At 34.4% G+C, this 20,319-nt stretch overlaps 1 protein-coding gene across 1 annotated transcript; it reads left to right on the forward strand.

The window, feature by feature from the left end:
* The first annotated feature begins 6,646 nt into the window (after positions 1-6,646).
* LOC123671036 (moesin/ezrin/radixin homolog 1-like) lies at positions 6,647-17,423 on the forward strand. Its single transcript, XM_045604679.1, has 6 exons — positions 6,647-6,928; positions 6,991-7,259; positions 12,964-13,194; positions 14,027-14,281; positions 16,603-16,951; positions 17,006-17,423. The coding sequence occupies exons 1-6, from the start codon at positions 6,746-6,748 to the stop codon at positions 17,168-17,170; spliced, it is 1,452 nt and encodes a 483-aa protein (XP_045460635.1). The 5' UTR covers positions 6,647-6,745; the 3' UTR covers positions 17,171-17,423.
* The last annotated feature ends 2,896 nt before the right edge of the window (positions 17,424-20,319 follow it).

The raw sequence follows: 20,319 nt of genomic DNA on the forward strand, positions 1-20,319 counted from the left end.
CCAGCACATTCCAAGGAATCATTCACAATACCCATTTATAAATCAGGTTGTAAGAAAAAAGCAACTAACTATAGACCTATAACACTTATTAATAATTTCGCTAAGATATATGAACATTGCTTGAAGTCTCGATTACTAACTTTTCTGAATAAGAATAAAGTTTTGAGCGATAATCAATTTGGCTTTCGTAAGGATATCAGTACTGAGGACGCTATTCTTGAGCTTGTGAAATCAATTATTTCAGCAAGTAAGAACAATAACAAATCCTTGGCCATCTTCTTAGATTTGGCCAAGGCATTTGACAGGATAATATTTCAAATTTTTCCGCTTCTGTGTAGTGCATATTCGATGAATAGTTTCATTCGTATGTCGTTGCCAACGAGATAACTCAAAAAAGGGCATTTTGAGTTATCGCAGCCTTCTACTTGAAAACTGAGCTTAGCTTGCCAGGTGGTTCTTAAAATTTGAAACTCTGTTGTACTCAGATTAAGAGAGATATGCCCAACATATGTTATATATTCGAAATCAGAGGAAAAAGAGCTAGTCAAATATAGAAAAATATACAAGGTGTTCCATTTTAAAAAATGAAGTTGCAATCAATATGTTGCGCACTCTGCATGTATTTCGTTTTGTGAAATCATTTCGAAAAACAATAGTCGATTTCGTGAAACTTTTGTGGAAAACATTTTTTTGTACCTCTTTTAGTAACAAAGTTAAAGGGGGGGTCGAATTATGGTGAAAAACCCGGTACATTTATTAGGAAGCATTATATGTATACTTGAATACCAAAATATTTGTATTGGAGAACCAAATTTGGATATTTCCGAATGTTCTTTAAACATTTTGTTTCCATGGTAGGAGTAAAGTGATAAGTTAAGGAAAATCTGTGATTGGCGGAGAGGAGGGAATGAGTACTATTAATATCTTTTTTATCTCAGGAAATATTATTATCATGAAGTGAAAATAGCACAAGTGTAATATAAACATTATACATTAGTCGTAGATAAACATATTAATTATGAGAATGTACAAGTAGTACAATTTTAGAAGAGTGCTCGACAGCTAGACGCAATGATGGCTGCTATTGTGTGAAGATATTTTTTTTTAAATACGCTAAGGAAATTTGTTTATTGGTAATGGAAAGAATCCTACCAGAAAAAGTCCATAGGGGTTAAATTAAGATTGCGTAGTGACCAAGAGCGTTATCCGCGGCTATCGAAGATTGTGTTTAAAACAGCCCAAGTAGCAAAACTTATTTGATAAGGGTTGTAAGAACTATTATACAGCATATCTTATAGAACAGTGAAAATCTTATAATGTGACTATAAACCATTATACAATATCTTTACAACCAAAAAGGGCCCCAGTTTATATAACACTTCAGTGCTTTTAGGGCATCCTTTAGTACACTACACAACCATTATAGGATAATGATTATAAACTGTCCTATGAGTATGTCTTCAAGATAACTTATACAATGCATTTACAAAACTATTATGGAACTGCTATAAAACTCATTTATAGAACTACTAAGAAAATATTTTATAAGCATTTTATAATGCAGGCAGAATCGCTTATACAATAATTTTGTTTTCTACTGTTGAAATTCGGAATAGAATTGTCACAAGAATATTTTCTTAGGTAGGTACATAAAAGTTGTCATGACAGTTAGATCCAATATCAGGCAATACTATGGCGGTGGGTGATGGAGTTGTTATTGTATCTGTTGGTTATCATATAGAAAATATTAAAGACCTTTATCGCTAATCCAGGGACAAAATTGATTTGCGAAGCTAGCTTTTCTGACATTATATATATATATTTTCGATGAAAAATTAACGCGCCTCATATTAGCATACATTTTATTGAAATTATTAAAAAAATAAAAATAAAAATTCAGTTTTATTTGTTGAATTTTGAACTCAAAGCAACATATATTATGACTGTTGTGAAAGCGGAAAGAAAATCTCTATATTTCTTTGAAAAATCTATTTTTATTTCATCTCTTTACGTTTCTATATGATTTTTTCAAAATGGCGGTGGTTTCTAATTATCCGAACATTCAATAAATATGGCGTATTTGGTAGACTACAAATTGGAAACCTTATACAATTATTCTGTTTCCTACTGAGCACTATACGATATTACAGTTTTATTATGTTGTTCAATGCAGCGCCATAAAATTGTTTTTGACAATCTCAGGAGTCAGTTGCAGTTCGATTCTTGACCACTTTTGAATGTTGCCAGATCTAATAATACATATGAAATATTTTCCCTCAGCATTTTGTTTTTTACAGAAATAATAGGTAGAATTTAATATAAAAGTTGATATTGATATAGAGGTGAGTTTAGTAAGTAGTCTACCACATTATTTGCAAAAAATACACGTCGTTGTTCTGCATAAAATGTAGGTAAAGAAGATTTTTTGCTATAATTATTCAGTTAGTATAGAAATAAAGTTGTTTTCTTAGTTAAAATATGGGGATCTGTCGCAATATAGTGTTTTATTATATGACGAAACTCCCTTCAATACAAGTTTACAGTTATAAGTTACAATGAACCCTCCTATGACGATCGGTATCAAATAGAAGACTTTTCATAATAGAATTGCCAAAACATACATTATAGATGCATTTAGAACATCTTGAATCACAAGATGTAGGTATCATAATCAAATAAATAGTCCACCTATTTATTGCTACTAATTTTATGTATGTTATAGCTACTTACTGCCTAAACTAGCAACATTGCACGTTAGATTTGCGTGTTATCCTATAGCGCGGTTGCAAACTACATAATAGGACAGAAGTATCGCTTAACATGCGTACCGTACAACGGTAAACAATTATTTAGTTATATTGCGTTTCGAATAACTTCTGCATACAGATTCTTTCCACGCGTGAACTAACCTCGAATTATTGGATTTGGATATGATATGCATTAAAATTCGCTTCTCCTGAAAATAAATGAAAATTCATTTTAAAAAAAATTGTCAAAAAAATAGTTACCTTTGATGAAAGCTTGCGTGGGAGAATCTGCAATAAAACATCGAATTTTTACTTGAATTTTTTTTTGTGGCGCTCAACAAAAATTCCATTCGTAAGCACTTGTTTTGCCTCGCTCACAAAATCTCGCAGATAACTGTTTATATCAGAAGGTTTTCCAGTGCCACTATAGATTCCGATAACAAAAGGTTCAACTTCTGGGATTTCGTGTATGGTACATAAAATGGGTCAAAATTCGCACTTTGAACTTTTATATATTGGAAGCCCATCTATGTTCACATTCAAGGAAATAGATTCTATATGAGAATATTTTTCCAAGCAAATTATTACGTTGGATTCTAGACCATTGTGCCAATACGTTCCATTTTCAAGTGTTACCAGTTCAACTTGTTGGGGAGTAGTTAGGAATGTCCTCGGATCTGTAGGAAGAAGATTAGGAATAGCCAAGTTCCATATAACGAAAAGCTCTCTTAATGCAGAATGATTGATATTGAAAGACGTTGCCCACATCTTGAGTTGTTCTTTCATTTTAATCTTCTTTTCGATATCAGATAGAGAATGCCTCAAATTTTTGTTGTCGATGTTTTCTTCGTCAGCACTATTAATGTCGACGCTTCCTTTTGACATATCATGTTCGTATTCATTTCCTTTGGAGTTTTCCTCAGTATTATCACTGCTGGCTGAAGCTATAATTATTGTTTCTTCTAGATTAGCCTCTTCGTTAAATTCGACTTCAACTAGAGGTTGATCACGGGTACTGCAATTCTGAAGTATTTTTTTTTTATGATGATTAAAAAGTAAAATAACTTATTTCCGCTTTATATATTTATTTTCACAACAATTGTTTCGTCATGATAACATGACTTCGTCAGGTGAGCATGGTAACTGCATGGTTACCATGCTCATGTTATCATGACGAAACAATTGTTGTGAAAATAAATGTATAAAGCGGAAATAAGTTATTTTACTTTTTAATCATCAAGATGAATTTCCGACAAGTAAAGACTGAGACAATCAAACACATTTTTTTTTTATGGTATTTCTTTTTTACTGATCTTTCAAAATGACCTCTTCTTATTCGTTTCCATTCAGATATTGCCGAATTCATTTTGTAAACGAAACCTTCTAAAAAAAACCCGTGTAAATTTTTATTGTGTTATGTGCATAATGTTCTTTAATATATAGATGAAATGAATAGATTTTATAATGCAGAACTTGGGATAAATTTATTCCTGGGAACTACATTTTTATTCTATGAGCTCTTCATGAGAGATAATACTGTTGTAGTTATAAGTTGATTATAAAATAATTTTATAATTATTGTGTAATGTTTTACTTCTGCATAAAGCAACAATTTTATTACTTTTCTTAAGCAACTCTAATGCAACCATTTATACAGCTTCCTTTACCACCATCTTTTAACGTCGCTATTAAAAGTAATACAATAGCTATGCAACCGTATTATAATTTGTATAACACTGTTTTATAATTATTCTATAGGAATTTTATAGTACGTTATGCAACTGTTATAAAATTTATATACTTACACTATTTATTTGTCGTATAATATTAGTTGTAAGAACGTCTATACAACAGCATTATAGAAATCCCTTCATTATATGATAAAATGGTCGTATTCACACGCATTAAAAAATTATTTTATTCTTTCATGCGGCACTTTACGATTATTATGAAATAATTTCGTTCTTTTAGTGATCACTTTTGCTACTTGGGAGGTCGGATCAGAGTCAAACATATCTAGTGACCTAACAAGGTGACCATAGGTCCCGGTGCAAATACATCTATCTGGTCTCTATCTGAAATGAATTGATTTTATCAGGTTAAAAAGGGTCAAGATAGTGAGGGCCCCGATGCACAATGGTGCACCTAGTTCTTCATAGCTTAGCCACTGGACACGACCATTATAACTCTGTCTCAACTGAAATTTTTCCTGGCACATTGATCTCCAAGAGAGTTAACATAGAGTGGCCTACATGAATTCCTGATTAAACTTCTATGGATTTATTTTTAGGGCAGATGCCATACTTGGAATATATCCCAAAGTTTAGGCTGCAGGCAGTGATCTGCCTGATATTTTTCAAGAACCATATGACTATACTTGAAATATTTCAGCTTAATATCAGAAACTAATCTCTATAGATATGATAATTCACACAATATAATAAAAAAGGTGCAATAGGTATTCTACACTATCCAGAATTTTATCTTTATTGTGCTCTGCCTAAATTACAAGATTTATTAATTTCCACCAATATTCATATCGTGGTGCAAACTGCATTGGACTGTTCTACTTTGAAACACCTGTTATCAGCTATCTATGTAATTGAAATATTCGTGTTTGATTGATCTACTAGGATCTAGGTATTGTAATTTCTGATATGAAGTAATGGTTTGGGGAAATACGCTTGCTAAATTATAACATTTTAAAGAACTAAGTGATATAACTCGAGAGGCAAAACTGAAGTTGATAGCTGTAAACTACTTTTTGAGTTTTAGTCATTCCTATTACCATTTCAACTTCGAATTCAGACTCAACATAATCAAATTGAGAATTAATTCAACATTGGTAGAATATATTTTGCTCTATCTAGGTATAAATGGTTGTTATCGATAATTATTACATCTAGGATGTTTCATGAATATGCTTTCATTATGAATGCAGGATAATTTGTATAGTTTGAATTTGTGTTGTCCAAGTTTATTCGTTTATGAGATACAGGGTGTATAATGCATTTCATCGAATACTTCGGAACAATCTTGAACTTTGTAATTTCAAATGCAAACCCATCTGTTTTATTGCAGATTCGGATTCATCGAGAAATTTCAGATCCGAATTTGTTGAAACCAAAATTTTTTCCTCCTTTTTTGGGCCCTATGCAGCGTTTTTTGTTAAAAAGTCTGGGGGCGTTTTTCAAATCAGAATGCCAAAATTCAAATTCTGTTTTCTTTGCATCTGCCTCCATTGTTTCAAAAGAATCTCGGCTATCTAGGATGAATTCCAAAGGAGAGTTTCACCCATTATTAAATTGAAATTTGCTCTTTGGAATTTATACCCTGCAATAAGTCACATTTTTTTTTCGCAAACTGATATCTGCAATTCATATATATGCGACGAATTTCTAATAAACGCAAAATCAAGGAGGGTCGAAAGAAATGTTACACCACAACGATTTTATGACCTGAACCTAAAGGGATCGCATTTTATGTTTCTCATTATTATTATTTGTTATTGGCCGTTTAGCTTTTGTGGCGTCTGCATTATCAGCACAATCATAAATCATAGTTGTTTTCCACTTCTCATATTTCCAACCGGCTTTCTTTCATTATGTTTTATATGGACTAATTCAGACTATCCGCCTATGACATATCAGCAGAACAAATCAAAGAATAGTCTGAAAGAGCTTAATCACCCCCTGAACCTGGGGCTCCAAGCGCGCGCTTATTGCGCCTATATGGTGATCCGCCACTCCACGTCAGATGAGTCACTTCTAATATAAGTTTCATGCAATAAATATTCTTTTTTGCTCCAAAAGTATATGCATTTTTGAAGTACTCATTTGATTCTATTCACTTATATCTCGATTATCTGGGTTTGATATTGAAAAACACAAATAATTATCGATAACACTCTGTTCGATCAGACAGTTGTGATTGAATGGTACTGCTTCAAGTTGAAACCAACATTAGAAAAAAGTTACTCTTCACCAGAAATATTCCAGATGAAGGTGGTTTTGAACTCGATTATGGCGGACACGAGTTTAGATGCTCCGCCAAAATCATTATTTAGTGACATATATTCGAGATTCTGCAGCAGTTTAGATATCAACGAAAATTGGTATTTCGGCTTATATTATAGAGCTGAACGTTCGAATAAGTCAATATGGCTGGAAACTTCGAAGAAGGTGAGAAATACTATCACATTCTAATAAAATAGAAAAAAAAAGATAAAATCCTATGTACCTAGGATTTGAAGAAGTTACCCGCGGCAACGAAAAACTTGAGCTTCAAAATAAGATACTACCCAGAGGATGTGTGTCAAGAATTGTTAGAAAATATAACTGTGCAAATTTTTTATTTGGAAATGAAAAAAGCCATTACACTGGGCGATATCTACTGCCCCGCCCATACAGCAGCTTTGTTGGCTTCGTATTCATTGCAAGTTGAATTTGGAAATTACAATGAAAATAGATTCAAGAGATATCTAATGAATCACCATAATTTTTTGCCGCATAGGTGAGTTTTTTGAAGAACTACTCCAATTATTTATCATGTATTCCGATTCCACCAGACTACCATTTCTACACAGCCATCTCTGATACACTGTACCAAGTTCGAAATCAATATGATACATTGAATTTATAACAATCAAGCCAGCTTTCAACCAATGATAAGGCGTTCTCACTTAAGGATTTTTCAGGATTCCATTTTCGAATTAGAGAAATGATAGATAGATAAGAGTTTTTGTGACGTACCACAGGGGAAGTCCCTTGGATTTCCTGTTCTAATAAATTGTGAACATGAACGAACCAAGGGACTTCCCCTGCGGTACGTCACAAAAACTCTTATTTGTATACCTACTGAACGCATCATCGGCATATAATCTAAAATAAGATAAGCTATAGCCTTTCCGCTGATATACAGGGTGTTTCATCATAAACTGGACAAACATATATATTCGTGTAGAGGACATCGGGAGAATCATTCTTGCCTTATACAATATATCCCGTTTTCGACGCATAAGCGAGATACAGGGTGTTAAACGTCAATTTTGAACAAGATTCTTATGGGTGTGGTCAGTTTTGTATAACACTCAAAGAAACGGTTTTTGGTCAAATCTCAGTAGTTTTGGGTCCTCTATTCAGAAAAGTTGATGAAATCCGAAAAAAAGATTACAAAATGGCGGAAAACCTGCAACGTTCCTAATTTTTTTTTCCGGTGGTCAAATTGAATTTTAGTTTCTGAATGAACACAATTTTCTAAGAATTTCTGTGCAAAAATTTTTTCAAAAATCGAACACAAATTTTTTTTTACATGTCTACAGCGATAAAAAAATTTCACCCGAAATGGATGAAATTTTGTACAATTGTACTCCTTCAATTATCAATCACGAATATGAAAACAAAATTGTAAAATATTAAACGGTTTCGTTACTATAGCCATTCAAATGTTTCATTTAAACCTCCAAAAAAAAATTAGAATGGCTTCTTAGAGTCAAAATTATTAAATTATTCCTATTTCCAAAAATTCCGGATGCTAAAATGTATTCATACAAAAACAAATTCGGTGAAACTTGGTAGGGAGTCGAACCCTCGATTCCAACGTAAGTATTAATGAAGAAATTAAGACAGTTCTAAGGATATTAATATTCGTTGCTAAGCAACGGAAGTTCGTAGCTCATAGAATTCTACTGGTTTTTGAATTTCACTAAATATAATTTCGCAAGTATCATGACACGAATTTGTTTGGAAACGAAAATGAAATATTCTCTTTTGGAAAAAAATGATATTGTGCAGGCTTATTATGAAGCGAATTGCTCAGGCAGAAAAGCAAGGGAAATTTACTCCCGCAGATTTCCAAGCAGAAATTTGCCAAACTTCAAAACTTTTTATGAAACAGTACGCAAATTAGGTGAAGAAGGAAGTTTGCACCGGAAAAAGAAGGAAACAATAAGAACAAACGATGATCGCATCCTTAATTTAGTAGGAGATAACCCAATGATTTCAACAAGAACTCTTTCGAACCACCCTTCAGTGAATAAAAGTAAAACTACTGTTTGGAGAGTACTCAAAAGGAACAGCTTCCATTCGTTCCATTTACAACTCTGCCAAACTTTAGAAGACGGTGATTTTCATAGAAGAAAAGAATTCTGTCAGTTTATTTTGAGAAGAGTACGTGGAAATAGGGATTTTCTCCATCAAATTTTATTTACGGATGAAGCTACTTTTCATAGGGATGGTTTCTTCAACAGAAAAAATAATATTTTATGGCATAGAGAAAATCCGCATACCACGGTATCAAAAAATAGCCAGAAGAGGTTTTCAGTTAATGTTTGGGCGGGAATAAAGATAAATTCATTATGGGACCATACATTCTTCCTCAAACATTGACTGGAAACGGCTATTATCACTTCCTGACGGAGATTCTGCCAGATCTTGAAGATATTCCGCTGAGTCAGATTCAGGGCATTTGGTACCAGCATGATGGTTGCCCTGCCCACACAACTCGAGATGTAAGAGGGGATCTAGATGAAGAATACCCACGCCGATGTATTGGCCGATTAAGACCTATCGCATGGCCTCCTCGTTCGCCGGATCTCACACCACTTGATTTTTATTTCTGGGGACATCTCAAAAGTCTTGTTTATGATAAGAGAGCTCCATTAAACTCAAAGGAAGAACTTATTCAACGAATTGAATCAGCTGCCGAGAAGATCCGGCAAAACCCCGAAATGATACGTTCAGCGGTCGATAGTGTTGCGAAAAGGGCGAGAATGTGTATTCTTAAAAATGGAAACATCTTCGAAAACGATTTATAAATCGATTTTTTCACTAATCTGTTTTTTTTTTGTGTTTATAAAATGTAGAATTATTAGTAAAAAATTCAGGTTTATTCCTTGAATAATTCGTTTAATAATACGCATGAATCATGACATTTTTTCCAAAAGAGAATATTTCATTTTCGTTTCCAAACAAATTCGTGTCACGATACTTGCAAAATTTTATTCAGTGAAATTCAAATAACCAGTAGAATTCTATGAGCTACGAAATTCCGTTGCTTAGCAACGAATATTAATATCCTTAGAACTGTCTTAATTTCTTCATTGATACTTACGTTGGAATCGAGGGTTCGACTCCCAACTAAGTTTCACCGAATTTTTTTTGTATAAATACATTTTGGCATCCGGAATTTTTGGAAATAGCAATAATTTAATAATTTTGACTCTAAGAAGCTATTCTAATTTTTTTTTGGAGGTTTGAACGAAACATTTGAATGGCTGTAGTAACGAAACCGTTTGATATTTTGCAATTCTGTTTTCATATTCGTGATTGATATATGAAGGAGTACAATTGTACAAAATTTCATCCATTTCGGGTGAAATTTTTTTATCGCTGTAGACATGTAAAAAAAAATTTGTGTTCGATTTTTGAAAAAATTTTTGCACAGAAATTCTTAGAAAATTGTGTTCATTCAGAAACTAAAATTCAATTTGACCACCGGAAAAAAAAATTAGGAACGTTGCAGGTTTTCCGCCATTTTGTAATTCTTTTTTCGGATTTCATCAACTTTTCTGAATAGAGGACCCAAAAATACTGAGATTTGACCAAAAACCGTTTCTTTGAGTGTTATACAAAACTGACCACACCCATTAGAATCTTGCTCAAAATTGACGTTTAACACCCTGTATCTCGCTTATGCGTCGAAAACGGGATATATTGTATAAGGCAAAAATGATTCTCCCGATGTCGTCTACACGAATATATATGTTTGTCCAGTTTATGATGAAACACCCTGTATATCATTTCTCTAATTCAAAAATGGAATCCTGAAAAGTTGATTTGTAATAACGAATTTTCTTGATGGGTACATAGTGAAAAACTTCATTAATCGATTGACATGGGAATCAAGGCTTTGTAGCTCAATGGGAAATTCATTTCCCTACGTAATTTTTCCACTCTGAATGTGATTTGATATGTTGATTTATATTAATTTTTTCCGACAAATGCGCAGTCATACAAAGATCGGGGTAGATCAAACGTGTAGGGCCTAAACTCTTTCCTGGCAGATTAGCTAATATAAGGAAAAACGTACGGAGTATTCACGCCAAAGCAATAAAAGGAAACACCACCACGTGTCCTTTTGTCAATTTTTTCCAGAGGAACAAAAATATAATGTACCATGTTTTTCACCATAATTTAACCCCCTTTTAACTTTGTTACTGAAAGAGGTACAAAAAAATGTTTTCTACAAAAGTTTAACGAAATCGACTAGTGTTTTTTACAATGATTTAACAAAACGAAATATATACACAGTGGGCAGCATATTGATTGCAACTTCATTTTTTCAAATGGAACACCCTGTATATTTTTCTATTTTTGACTAGCTCTTTTTTACCTGATTTCGAATAAATAAATAACATATGTTTGGTCTATCTCTCTTATTCTGAGTACCACAGAGCTTCAAATTTTGAGAACCACCTAGCATGCTCAGTAATCAGTTTTCAAGTGGTAGGCTGCGATAACACAAAATGTTTTATCTTGTTATATGATATACATTTTTCACTATAAATTGGAATTTGATGATTTGGATGCAACTCCATATTTTATCTTCTTGTAGCATTCTTATTTTTATTGTTCTTCACATAAAGGAAAAATATTTCAAATTTTCCCGCTTCTGTGTAGTGCATATTCGATGAATATCTTCATTCAATGACAAACGTATGTCATATCGTTGACAACGAGATAACTCAAAACAGGGCATTTTGTGTTATCGCAGCCTACCACGTGCAGTCACAATGTGACACAGAAATCCCTTCCGTCTTCGCCTTGCAAGCAGCTGTTCACAAGGAAACAAACGTCGTTCAACATATCTCGGCTTCAACTCGTACGACACCCAATTTCCTTGTATCTGAAACTTTCCCATGACTTTCAGGCGTTTTGAAATGTTGTGTCACTTCGAATGATCCTGCCAGTTATTGTTGCGTTTGACAAGAGTCTTGATCAGGTAATGCCTCCAATTCTTCATCTTCCACCGACATGCTGGTCTTCGACGTCAAAATCACCGTTCTTGAAGCGTTGAAATCACTCTCAGCACGTTCTTCCACTCAAGTGGTCTCACCATAGGTATTTGAGAGCATTCGATGAGCGTCAGCCACAGATTTCTTCATATCAAAGCAGAAAATTGAAACCTCCCGCAAATGACGAGAATTTCGCTCGCAAGTTGGCATGTTTAATCAAGAATAACTTTATGATGCAGACATAAATCGACTAATATTTCGATAGCGTTATGTTTCCTAATACTTAAGCTTATTGTATGATAACTACGATCTATTTTCTCGAATATCAATTGCCACTACAGGCATCTATTGCAAAACGGCGGAAGCAAAGTTGTACCCCCAATAGTATTCAAAGAAATTATGTGAAAATACCATAAGTGAAGTGAGCAGTCACGGGGTGGTGTTCCCTATAAATCGTTTGTAACCAATTGTAAACAATATTTTTACTCACAATCGGTAGGTAACCTATGGATTCATAACCTACAAAGTAGTCGGGAAGTGAATCATTACATACTTTCCCGGTTAACAAATGTCATTTCCAGGCTAGCAAGTGTTACTTTCCCGCAGTGGTGACGCCAGCTTTCAAAAACAGGGGTGGCCAAGAGGGAGCCGCATCTTTTTGGGCGGCCAAATTGAAGCGAAATTATAGTTCTGCTAATCTTTTAGCTTTACCATGTCAAATTTTAGGGCGGAGCCAGCAGAATTTCAATGTGGGCCCGGGCCCCTCCTGACCGCCATAGCATCGCCACTGCTTTCTCGGCAAGTAAGTGCCACTTTCCCGGCCAGCATGTGTCACTTTCCTTACCTCCACATATTATTGCCACCATGTCACTTATATTATCCATGATGATAGCTATTTTGTCAGATCCAATCTATGGTTGAATCAACTAACTTTTTATGCTTCCTAACAACTAATTCACAAGTTGCTTACAAATAATTTGTAATATCATAATGAAAATAAATTGAAGTAATTATTTACATAAAAACCTGATTATTGATGTAATAGATTCTGAGTAAAATAGTATACAAACCTCAGAAAAAATCATTCAATACCAAGGTATGCTGCAGCCAACTCACCAATGATATGATGTATGATCTTTCAGCCGAGCATGCTCGGCTGTAAGATCACTTCCCCACTCGGTATATAATATACTATTCCATCAGGATTATGAGGCAGTACAAAGTTGATCCCTCTACATGGACCAACAGCATAGTGGAAATGTGGAAAAAATTGGCTGGAATGGATCCCGAAGACGCCATGATGGAATATCTAAAATTAGTTCAAAATCTAGATATGTATGGCGTTACTTACTTCAATATTGTGAACAAGAAAAAAACCAAACTGTTGCTGGGAGTGACCGCTCTAGGAATAAACATATATACACGAAGTGACAAGTAAGTAAAATATGAACTCAACTCAACAACGTTTAGAAATTGTTGAATTGTTCAATCAAAATTAGTACCTAATTATTTGTGAATACAGATAGAAACTCAGAGAACCCTTTATGTGGTATGTTAAGACTCAACTCCATAGAGTACTCACTAATCACTCAACTTCACACTAGAATTAGAATACTTTCATCTAGTGCATTGAGACACTTGATGTATTACAATACCAAGTAAAAATACTACTGCATTTTTTTAAATATTTTTTTTTTTTTTTTTTTTTTATTAGTCATAATAAAAAATTTTATTCAGGAATTTTAGGTTTTATTGCCGACAAAAAGTCTGAAAACTCTTGATAAGGTGTTTTAGTCAGAACATTTTCAGGCCACAAATCAGGGGTAAGGTAAGCGTAAGTCTTTGCAATGGCTGCAAATGTGGCCTTGGCGAAATTACCCAAAGTACAAGTTGAACCTTTGGAAGAGGTGTAACAAACTTCAACACCAGCCATTTGCAACAATTTCTTTGGAACTGGAGCAGACACTATACCTGTACCTCTGGGAGCTGGAATCAGCCTCACGGTAACACTGCCACATTTGCCAGTCACCTTGCAGGGAACTTTAGGAGAGACAATTTTCAAACGTCCGTTTGACACAAAAATATCAATCTACATTGAAAATATTTCTCTCACAGGAGATTTCTTCTGGTGGATTTTGGCTCCAAAAATCAAATCTTTGTCCATATTTTATTTTCTTGAATTTTTTTGGAGTTTTTTTTTTTAATATTCACAAGTGATGCTCAATAGTAGAATCTCCTCATTAACAAGCGATAAAAAATGTTTCAGGTTGACACCGCAGTTGTCCTTCTCTTGGTCCGAAATAAAGCAACTTAAATTCAAAGGAAAGAATTTCATTATTGAATTCATGGGTAAAAAAGTCCCTAGCTTCATTTTTCAAACTACCGATAAGAAAATTGAAATTAAAAGCTTGAGTCTTGGAAACCGTGACCTCTACATAAGAAGAAGAAAACCAGATACTCCAGAAGTGGTTATTCTAAAAGAAAAGGCGAGAGTTTTGAGGCAGCTCAGGGAGAAGAACAAGTGAGTAAAAAGAAATCCGTTATTTTTCCAATAGATGGCTTTAGTTATCTATATCTCGCGTTATTTTATTCCGATCGGGTTCCACTAGAAGGCGTTAGAGAAATGAGATTTCGTATTAAAAAACTTTTATAACAGTTTTGTGATTAGTTGACTCAGTTAAGTTTGGGCGTGGGTCAAAGATGGACACTAGCAAAGAGAAAATACTCTATATTTTACAGTTTTTTCCGATAAAGGCGAAAACGCAAGCCAGGTGGCTAAAAATGTGAATAGCGTTTATAGTCTTGATACTGCAACAGCCAATCACGCGCAATTTTAGTTTCATCGATGCTGTCCGGTAATTTCGATGTCAAAGGTGCATCACGCATTGGAAGGCCAATTGTCAAAAATATCGATAAAATCATGGACGTTGTCGACTCCGATCGTCATGTATGCACTATTTCGATTGCCTAAGAGCTAAAGATTGCACAAAAACCGTTTGAACCATTTGCACGAGGCTGGTTTCAAGAAGAAGCTCGATGTATTGGTATACTAGACAAGTTAACGCAGAAAAACCACATGGACTGAATTTCCATTTGCGAATCACTGCTGAATCGCAACAAAATCGACCCATTATTGAAGTGAATGGTGACTAGTGATGAAAAGTGGATCACTTACGACAACGTCAAGCGAAAACGGTCGTGGTTGAAACACGGTGAGCCGGCGGAAACGCGTATCCAAGCTAGAATTGAAGACCAGGAAAGTTTTGCTGTATGTTTACTGTTTGGTGGGATTGGTAAAAAATTATCTACTATGGGCTGTTCCTTACTGCCCAACAATTAACTTTGAACTGTTTTGTCAACAATTGCACCGTCCGAAGAAAGCAATCACTCAGAAGCAGCCAGCTTTGGCCAATAGGAGAGAAATTATGTTCCATCAGGACAAGGCCAGGCAAACATCGATAGCCTGGAGCTTCTGGACCTTGGTTGGGAGGTTTTTATGCATTCACCTTATAGTACCACCAAGTGATCTGTTTCATCTTTTCCTGTCCATGGCGAACTATTTTGCTAGTGAAAAATTCGCTTCAACAGAAGCTTGTGGAAATCGCCTCTCTCAAGTTTTTGCCAATGGGGACGATAGCAACAAGTTATCGAACAACATGAAGAAATTATGGATTTTTTTTTACTACTTATATACATTTTTCAAATTTCACTAGATCTTATTCAGATTAGAATCTTTCAGTCCATATGAAGGGCAATTAAACTCAATATATGGATTATGAATTATATTTTGAGCTTAAATCTTTGGAAGTGATTGCAGCCCTATGCTTCAAATGAGTAACCGCTACGTATTCGTCTCAAAATTGACCCCATAACCCTTAATCTAATTTCGGTATAGTCGAAAGCATACAAAATTGGTTCTATTCGGTCCCATCAATTTTATTCGGTTCTTTCAAATCACTTGCTCAATCACAAGTCTGGCTTTTATAAAGAGCAAAATTTTCAGTGATTATAGTAATTTTTTTCTCTGGTTCTTTGCTTGATGTGCAGGTGCAGAAAATACTACAAAAAATCATTTTTAAATTTTTCCATTAGTGACGAATGAAAGTACAATAATTGGCGTGGTGTATTATAACGCTTTCAGATGGCATTTAATTGAACATTCCGGAGAGAAAATTTATCAGCCACTCAAGCAATAAAAATATTCACAACATTTTTTCCTTGTTTCTGTTTGAGTGTCTGACAAATGTTTTTTCTGAAATTTTCTAATGAATGTCATCTGAAAGTGAATACACTACGTCAATTTCTGAACTTTTATATTTATATTTGAACAACTAATTTTTGTAGATTTTTGTGGATAGGTTTTAATTTGTTATCGATTATCTCGAAAATAGTACATTTTATGGAAAAATGCAGGTAACCTTTTTTTAGTAAAACCCAGCTGATTTCAGAAATGAAATAATTTTCTGGAAAAAAGGACAGGGGTGCAGATTTTCAATAGGAGAAGGATCATTGCACCCCTTTATCTGGGCCACTGGATAATTTGGGCAAGAGAAAGTTACCTAATTCGGAACATTACGTTATCAAGACTTCAATACCCAAACAATAAAACAATGAATGTAATAATACTGGCGTTATACCTAAGTAAAACACCGTTTTTTTCAAACTTTAACACTCTGCATCTTGAAAACAAAACATTTTAGGATATATGAATGGTGCTGTTCTATCTGATGCCAGTGACGCCAAAGTTATTGAACTAAAATCTGGACCACCCTGTTTAATAATCTTCTTCTCATATTATCATACTGATACTTTATTATAACTTCTGCAACTATTTTTTCCTAGGGAGATGCAGACGTTGGAAATAACGAATAAAGAAAACTTCTTGCGTGACAATGAAGAGTACCATCATCATTTGCAGAAGCTTCAAGAAGACCTTGAATTCACTATTCAGAAAATACAACAAGAAATAGCTGCAAAACTCGAGGAAATGCGAAAGGTAGAGAAGGCGAAAAAAGAGGAGGAAGAGTCAAGAATTCAACAACAAATGGATGAAAGAGAGGTACTCAAACGGAAGGCTAAATTGATACATGATGCTAGAATTCATCGAGATTTAAAAAATTTATTCAATTGTGAAAACACTCATCTACCAGAAATTGTTCCTGTGAATGATAAACTACAGGAGGATTTGAAAGTAAGCACCAAGATAGAGAATTTTTATGCGGTATAATACTTTTGGATATTTCAGATTCTTGAGGATCAACTGGAAAATTCAGTTGAGGAAGAAGAGGAAACAGTATTTGATAGAATTTACCGAAACAATACCAGAGAAGATAGAGATAAATACAGAACACTCTCAGACATTAGAGGTGTCAATTGTGCAGGAAGAAGCAAAATGTTCGATATACTCTGAAACACTTGCAATTTATTATACTCATATTGTGTTCAATTGAAAAATATAGTTTTTTTTCTCTGAATGATACCTTCGAACTGATATTGAATTTCAGTTCGATGACATGAGGTGGCGGTGTATCATAGGTTGGAAGAAAAAAATTCCTTAATATGTAGATGATTTACAATTAAACAAACATTTCACGTTGAATATTTATATTCCACGTATATTTAACAATATTATGATAACTAAAAATAAAAAGTTATTAAAATGATTATGTATTTTTAATAATACGTGATTGAAGCTTGTTTATTTTATGTTACCGGCAATGTGTAAAATTCAGGCATTCTATTCTATGCCTAGGCAATGTATACAGGGTGAGTCAAAAATGTGTAGGTACCGAGCTTTCTGAGGGGTAATAGTACATTGAACAATAGTATAGTTTGATGAATAAATTTATGGTTCAAAATGCATTTCAAGGGACCTATATCGTTTCAAAGTTGATGAAATTAAAATATCTTCCAAACTATGAATGCCACCTGGGCTCCCCCTAAAATTCCGCTGGCCCGCCTAAATTTTGAGATACTAAGACTTAAAAATTAGCAGAAGTATAATTTTGCATTATTTTGGGCTCTTCAAAAAAAATCCGGACCCCTCTTGGCCATCCCTGTTTTTGAAAGCTGGCGTCACCACTGGCGCACGCGCTTTTTAAATCGACAACGTCTTCCCCCTTCAATGGGATCTTACCTTACACACAAGGCCTGCTAGATGGAAGTTAGGTATTCTATAGAAGGCCTAGGCAATGTATGAAATACATAATAATTCATACATTGCCTGACCTTCTCAGGCATTGTATAGAATGCCGGATTATGGAGGGTGAGACTTTGACTTGTACAGGGTGGGCAAATAAGCGAGGTAAGCGGCTATATCTCAGGATCCACTCATCGTAGAGACTTGCGGTAAAAAATTTTACCACTAAAGTTAACAAGGGAACACACTGGAAATTATTTTTTAAGTTCATACCTCCACCGCTAGGGGGCGTAATAGCTACCGTCGAGTAGAAAAATGAATTTTACTCGAAAATGTTTCATATGAAGTTGAAGAAAAAATATCATCACAGTAATCCTTGGAAAATTCTCTATCTTTTTAAATTGTCACTTTCGATTTTACGACATCAAATAAGGGTAGGTGAAAGGGAGAAATCTGACTGATTGAAACACCTGTAACTTCAGTTTGGCTCAACATTTTTGAGCAAACTAGATCTCGTCTGAAAGATAATATCTTGTTGATTGAGAACAAAATATACTCATGATATATTTGTTTTTGCTGCTTTCGATAGGGGGCGCTAAGTCAGAAGTTCATTGTTTTGTTCATTTTACTCCGAAATTTCAAATGTAATGATAGGATTTTCTTAACAGAAACAGAAATTCCATCGAATTTGCATGAAAAAACCTGAAGGTGGCAAAGCGATAATTTCAGGCGTTCTGAAGTTATGGCCGGAAGAAGATATTCTTCAACTGATGCACGGCCAAAAACCAAATTGTGTCTTTAAGTTCTTACAGAAACAGAAATCTCATCAAATTTGTATGAAAAAAACAAAAGGTCGCAAAGCGATAGCTTCAGGCGTTCTGGAGTTATGGCCGAAAGAAGACACAATTTAGTTTTTCAGTGCATCAGTTGAAGAATCTCTTTTTTCGGCCATAACTCCAGAACGCCTGAAGCTATCGCTTTGCGACCTTTTGGTTTTTTCATACAAATTTGATGGGATTTCTGTTTCTGATAAAACTTAAAGACACAGTTTGGTTTTTCGCAGTGCATCAGTTGAAGAATATCTTCTTTCGGCCATAACTTCAGAACGCCTGAAATTATCGCTTTGCCACCTTCAGGTTTTTTCATGCTAATTCGATGGAATTTCTGTTTCTGTTAAGAAAATCCTATCATTACATTTGAAATTTCGGAGTAAAATGAACAAAACAATGAACTTCCGACTTAGCGCCCCCTATCGAAAGAAGCAAAAACAAATATATCATGAGTATATTTTGTTTTCAATCAACAAGATATTATCTTTCAGACGAGATCTAGTTTGCTCAAAAATGTTGAGCCAAACTGAAGTTACAGGTGTTTCAATCAGTCAGATTTCTCGCTTCCACCTACCCTTATTTGATGTCGTAAAATCGAAAGTGATAATTTAAAAAGATAGAGAATTTTCCAAGGATTACTGTGATGATATTTTTTCTTCAACTTCATATGAAACATTTTCGAGTAAAATTCATTTTTCTACTCGACGGTAGCTATTACGCCCCCTAGCGGTAGAGTTATGAACTTCAAAACAATTTCCAGTGTGTTCTCTTGTTCGCTTTAGTGGTAAATTTTTTTACCGCAAGTCTCTACGATGAGTGGATCCTGAGATATAGCCGCTTACCTCGCTTATTTGCCCACCCTGTACATACATATATTTCAACCGAAAATTCCTGAGGTCAAAAGAAACAAAGAAAAAAAACAAAAAAAACCGAATCGACAAAAAAAGTAAAGGAAAAAAGTTTCCTTTACTAGTTTTTTCGATTCAATATTTTTTAAATAGTTATTTTTGAGTAACCTCTTGTAACTCAAGAACGAATCAAGATATTTATGATCTACTTCCTGATATCTTATTATTTCGACAAGAGAAATCTTTCTTGAATATTTTTTTCTCTGGGTCTTATATTTCTCGAGATACTTTCAGTGAGCATCGATTTTGGGACACACTTATGGCCAGATTACTCCATGTCGAAAGCTTCACTCAGTCCAACAGAAGATGTTAATTGTTCAGAATATTCTAAATTAACCGCTTTTTCACTGAAGAATGCTGAAAATTTTGCTGTCACATATGCGAAACAACTGAGAATATTGCTGCTATAGACTGTAGTGTCGAGGAAAACCTATGTTTGTCGATTCATCGTCGATTCTTGGAATAAGCTTTGATTGATGATTGTTTATTGCTGGAATTATTGAATATGATGGCACTACGTGCCACACCAGCAACTTAACAATCGCAATTTTTCAAGAAAAGTTTCCTGGCCGTGTTATTTTTCGAAAAGTTGATCACTATTTACCACAAAGATTTTGTGATTTAACACATTTAGACTTTTTTCTTTGGGGCCACGTGGACAGTTAGGGTCCATGCCAATTCT

The sequence above is a fragment of the Harmonia axyridis genome, chromosome 1, assembly GCF_914767665.1.
Source record: "Harmonia axyridis chromosome 1, icHarAxyr1.1, whole genome shotgun sequence".
Lineage (NCBI taxonomy): Eukaryota > Metazoa > Arthropoda > Insecta > Coleoptera > Coccinellidae > Harmonia > Harmonia axyridis.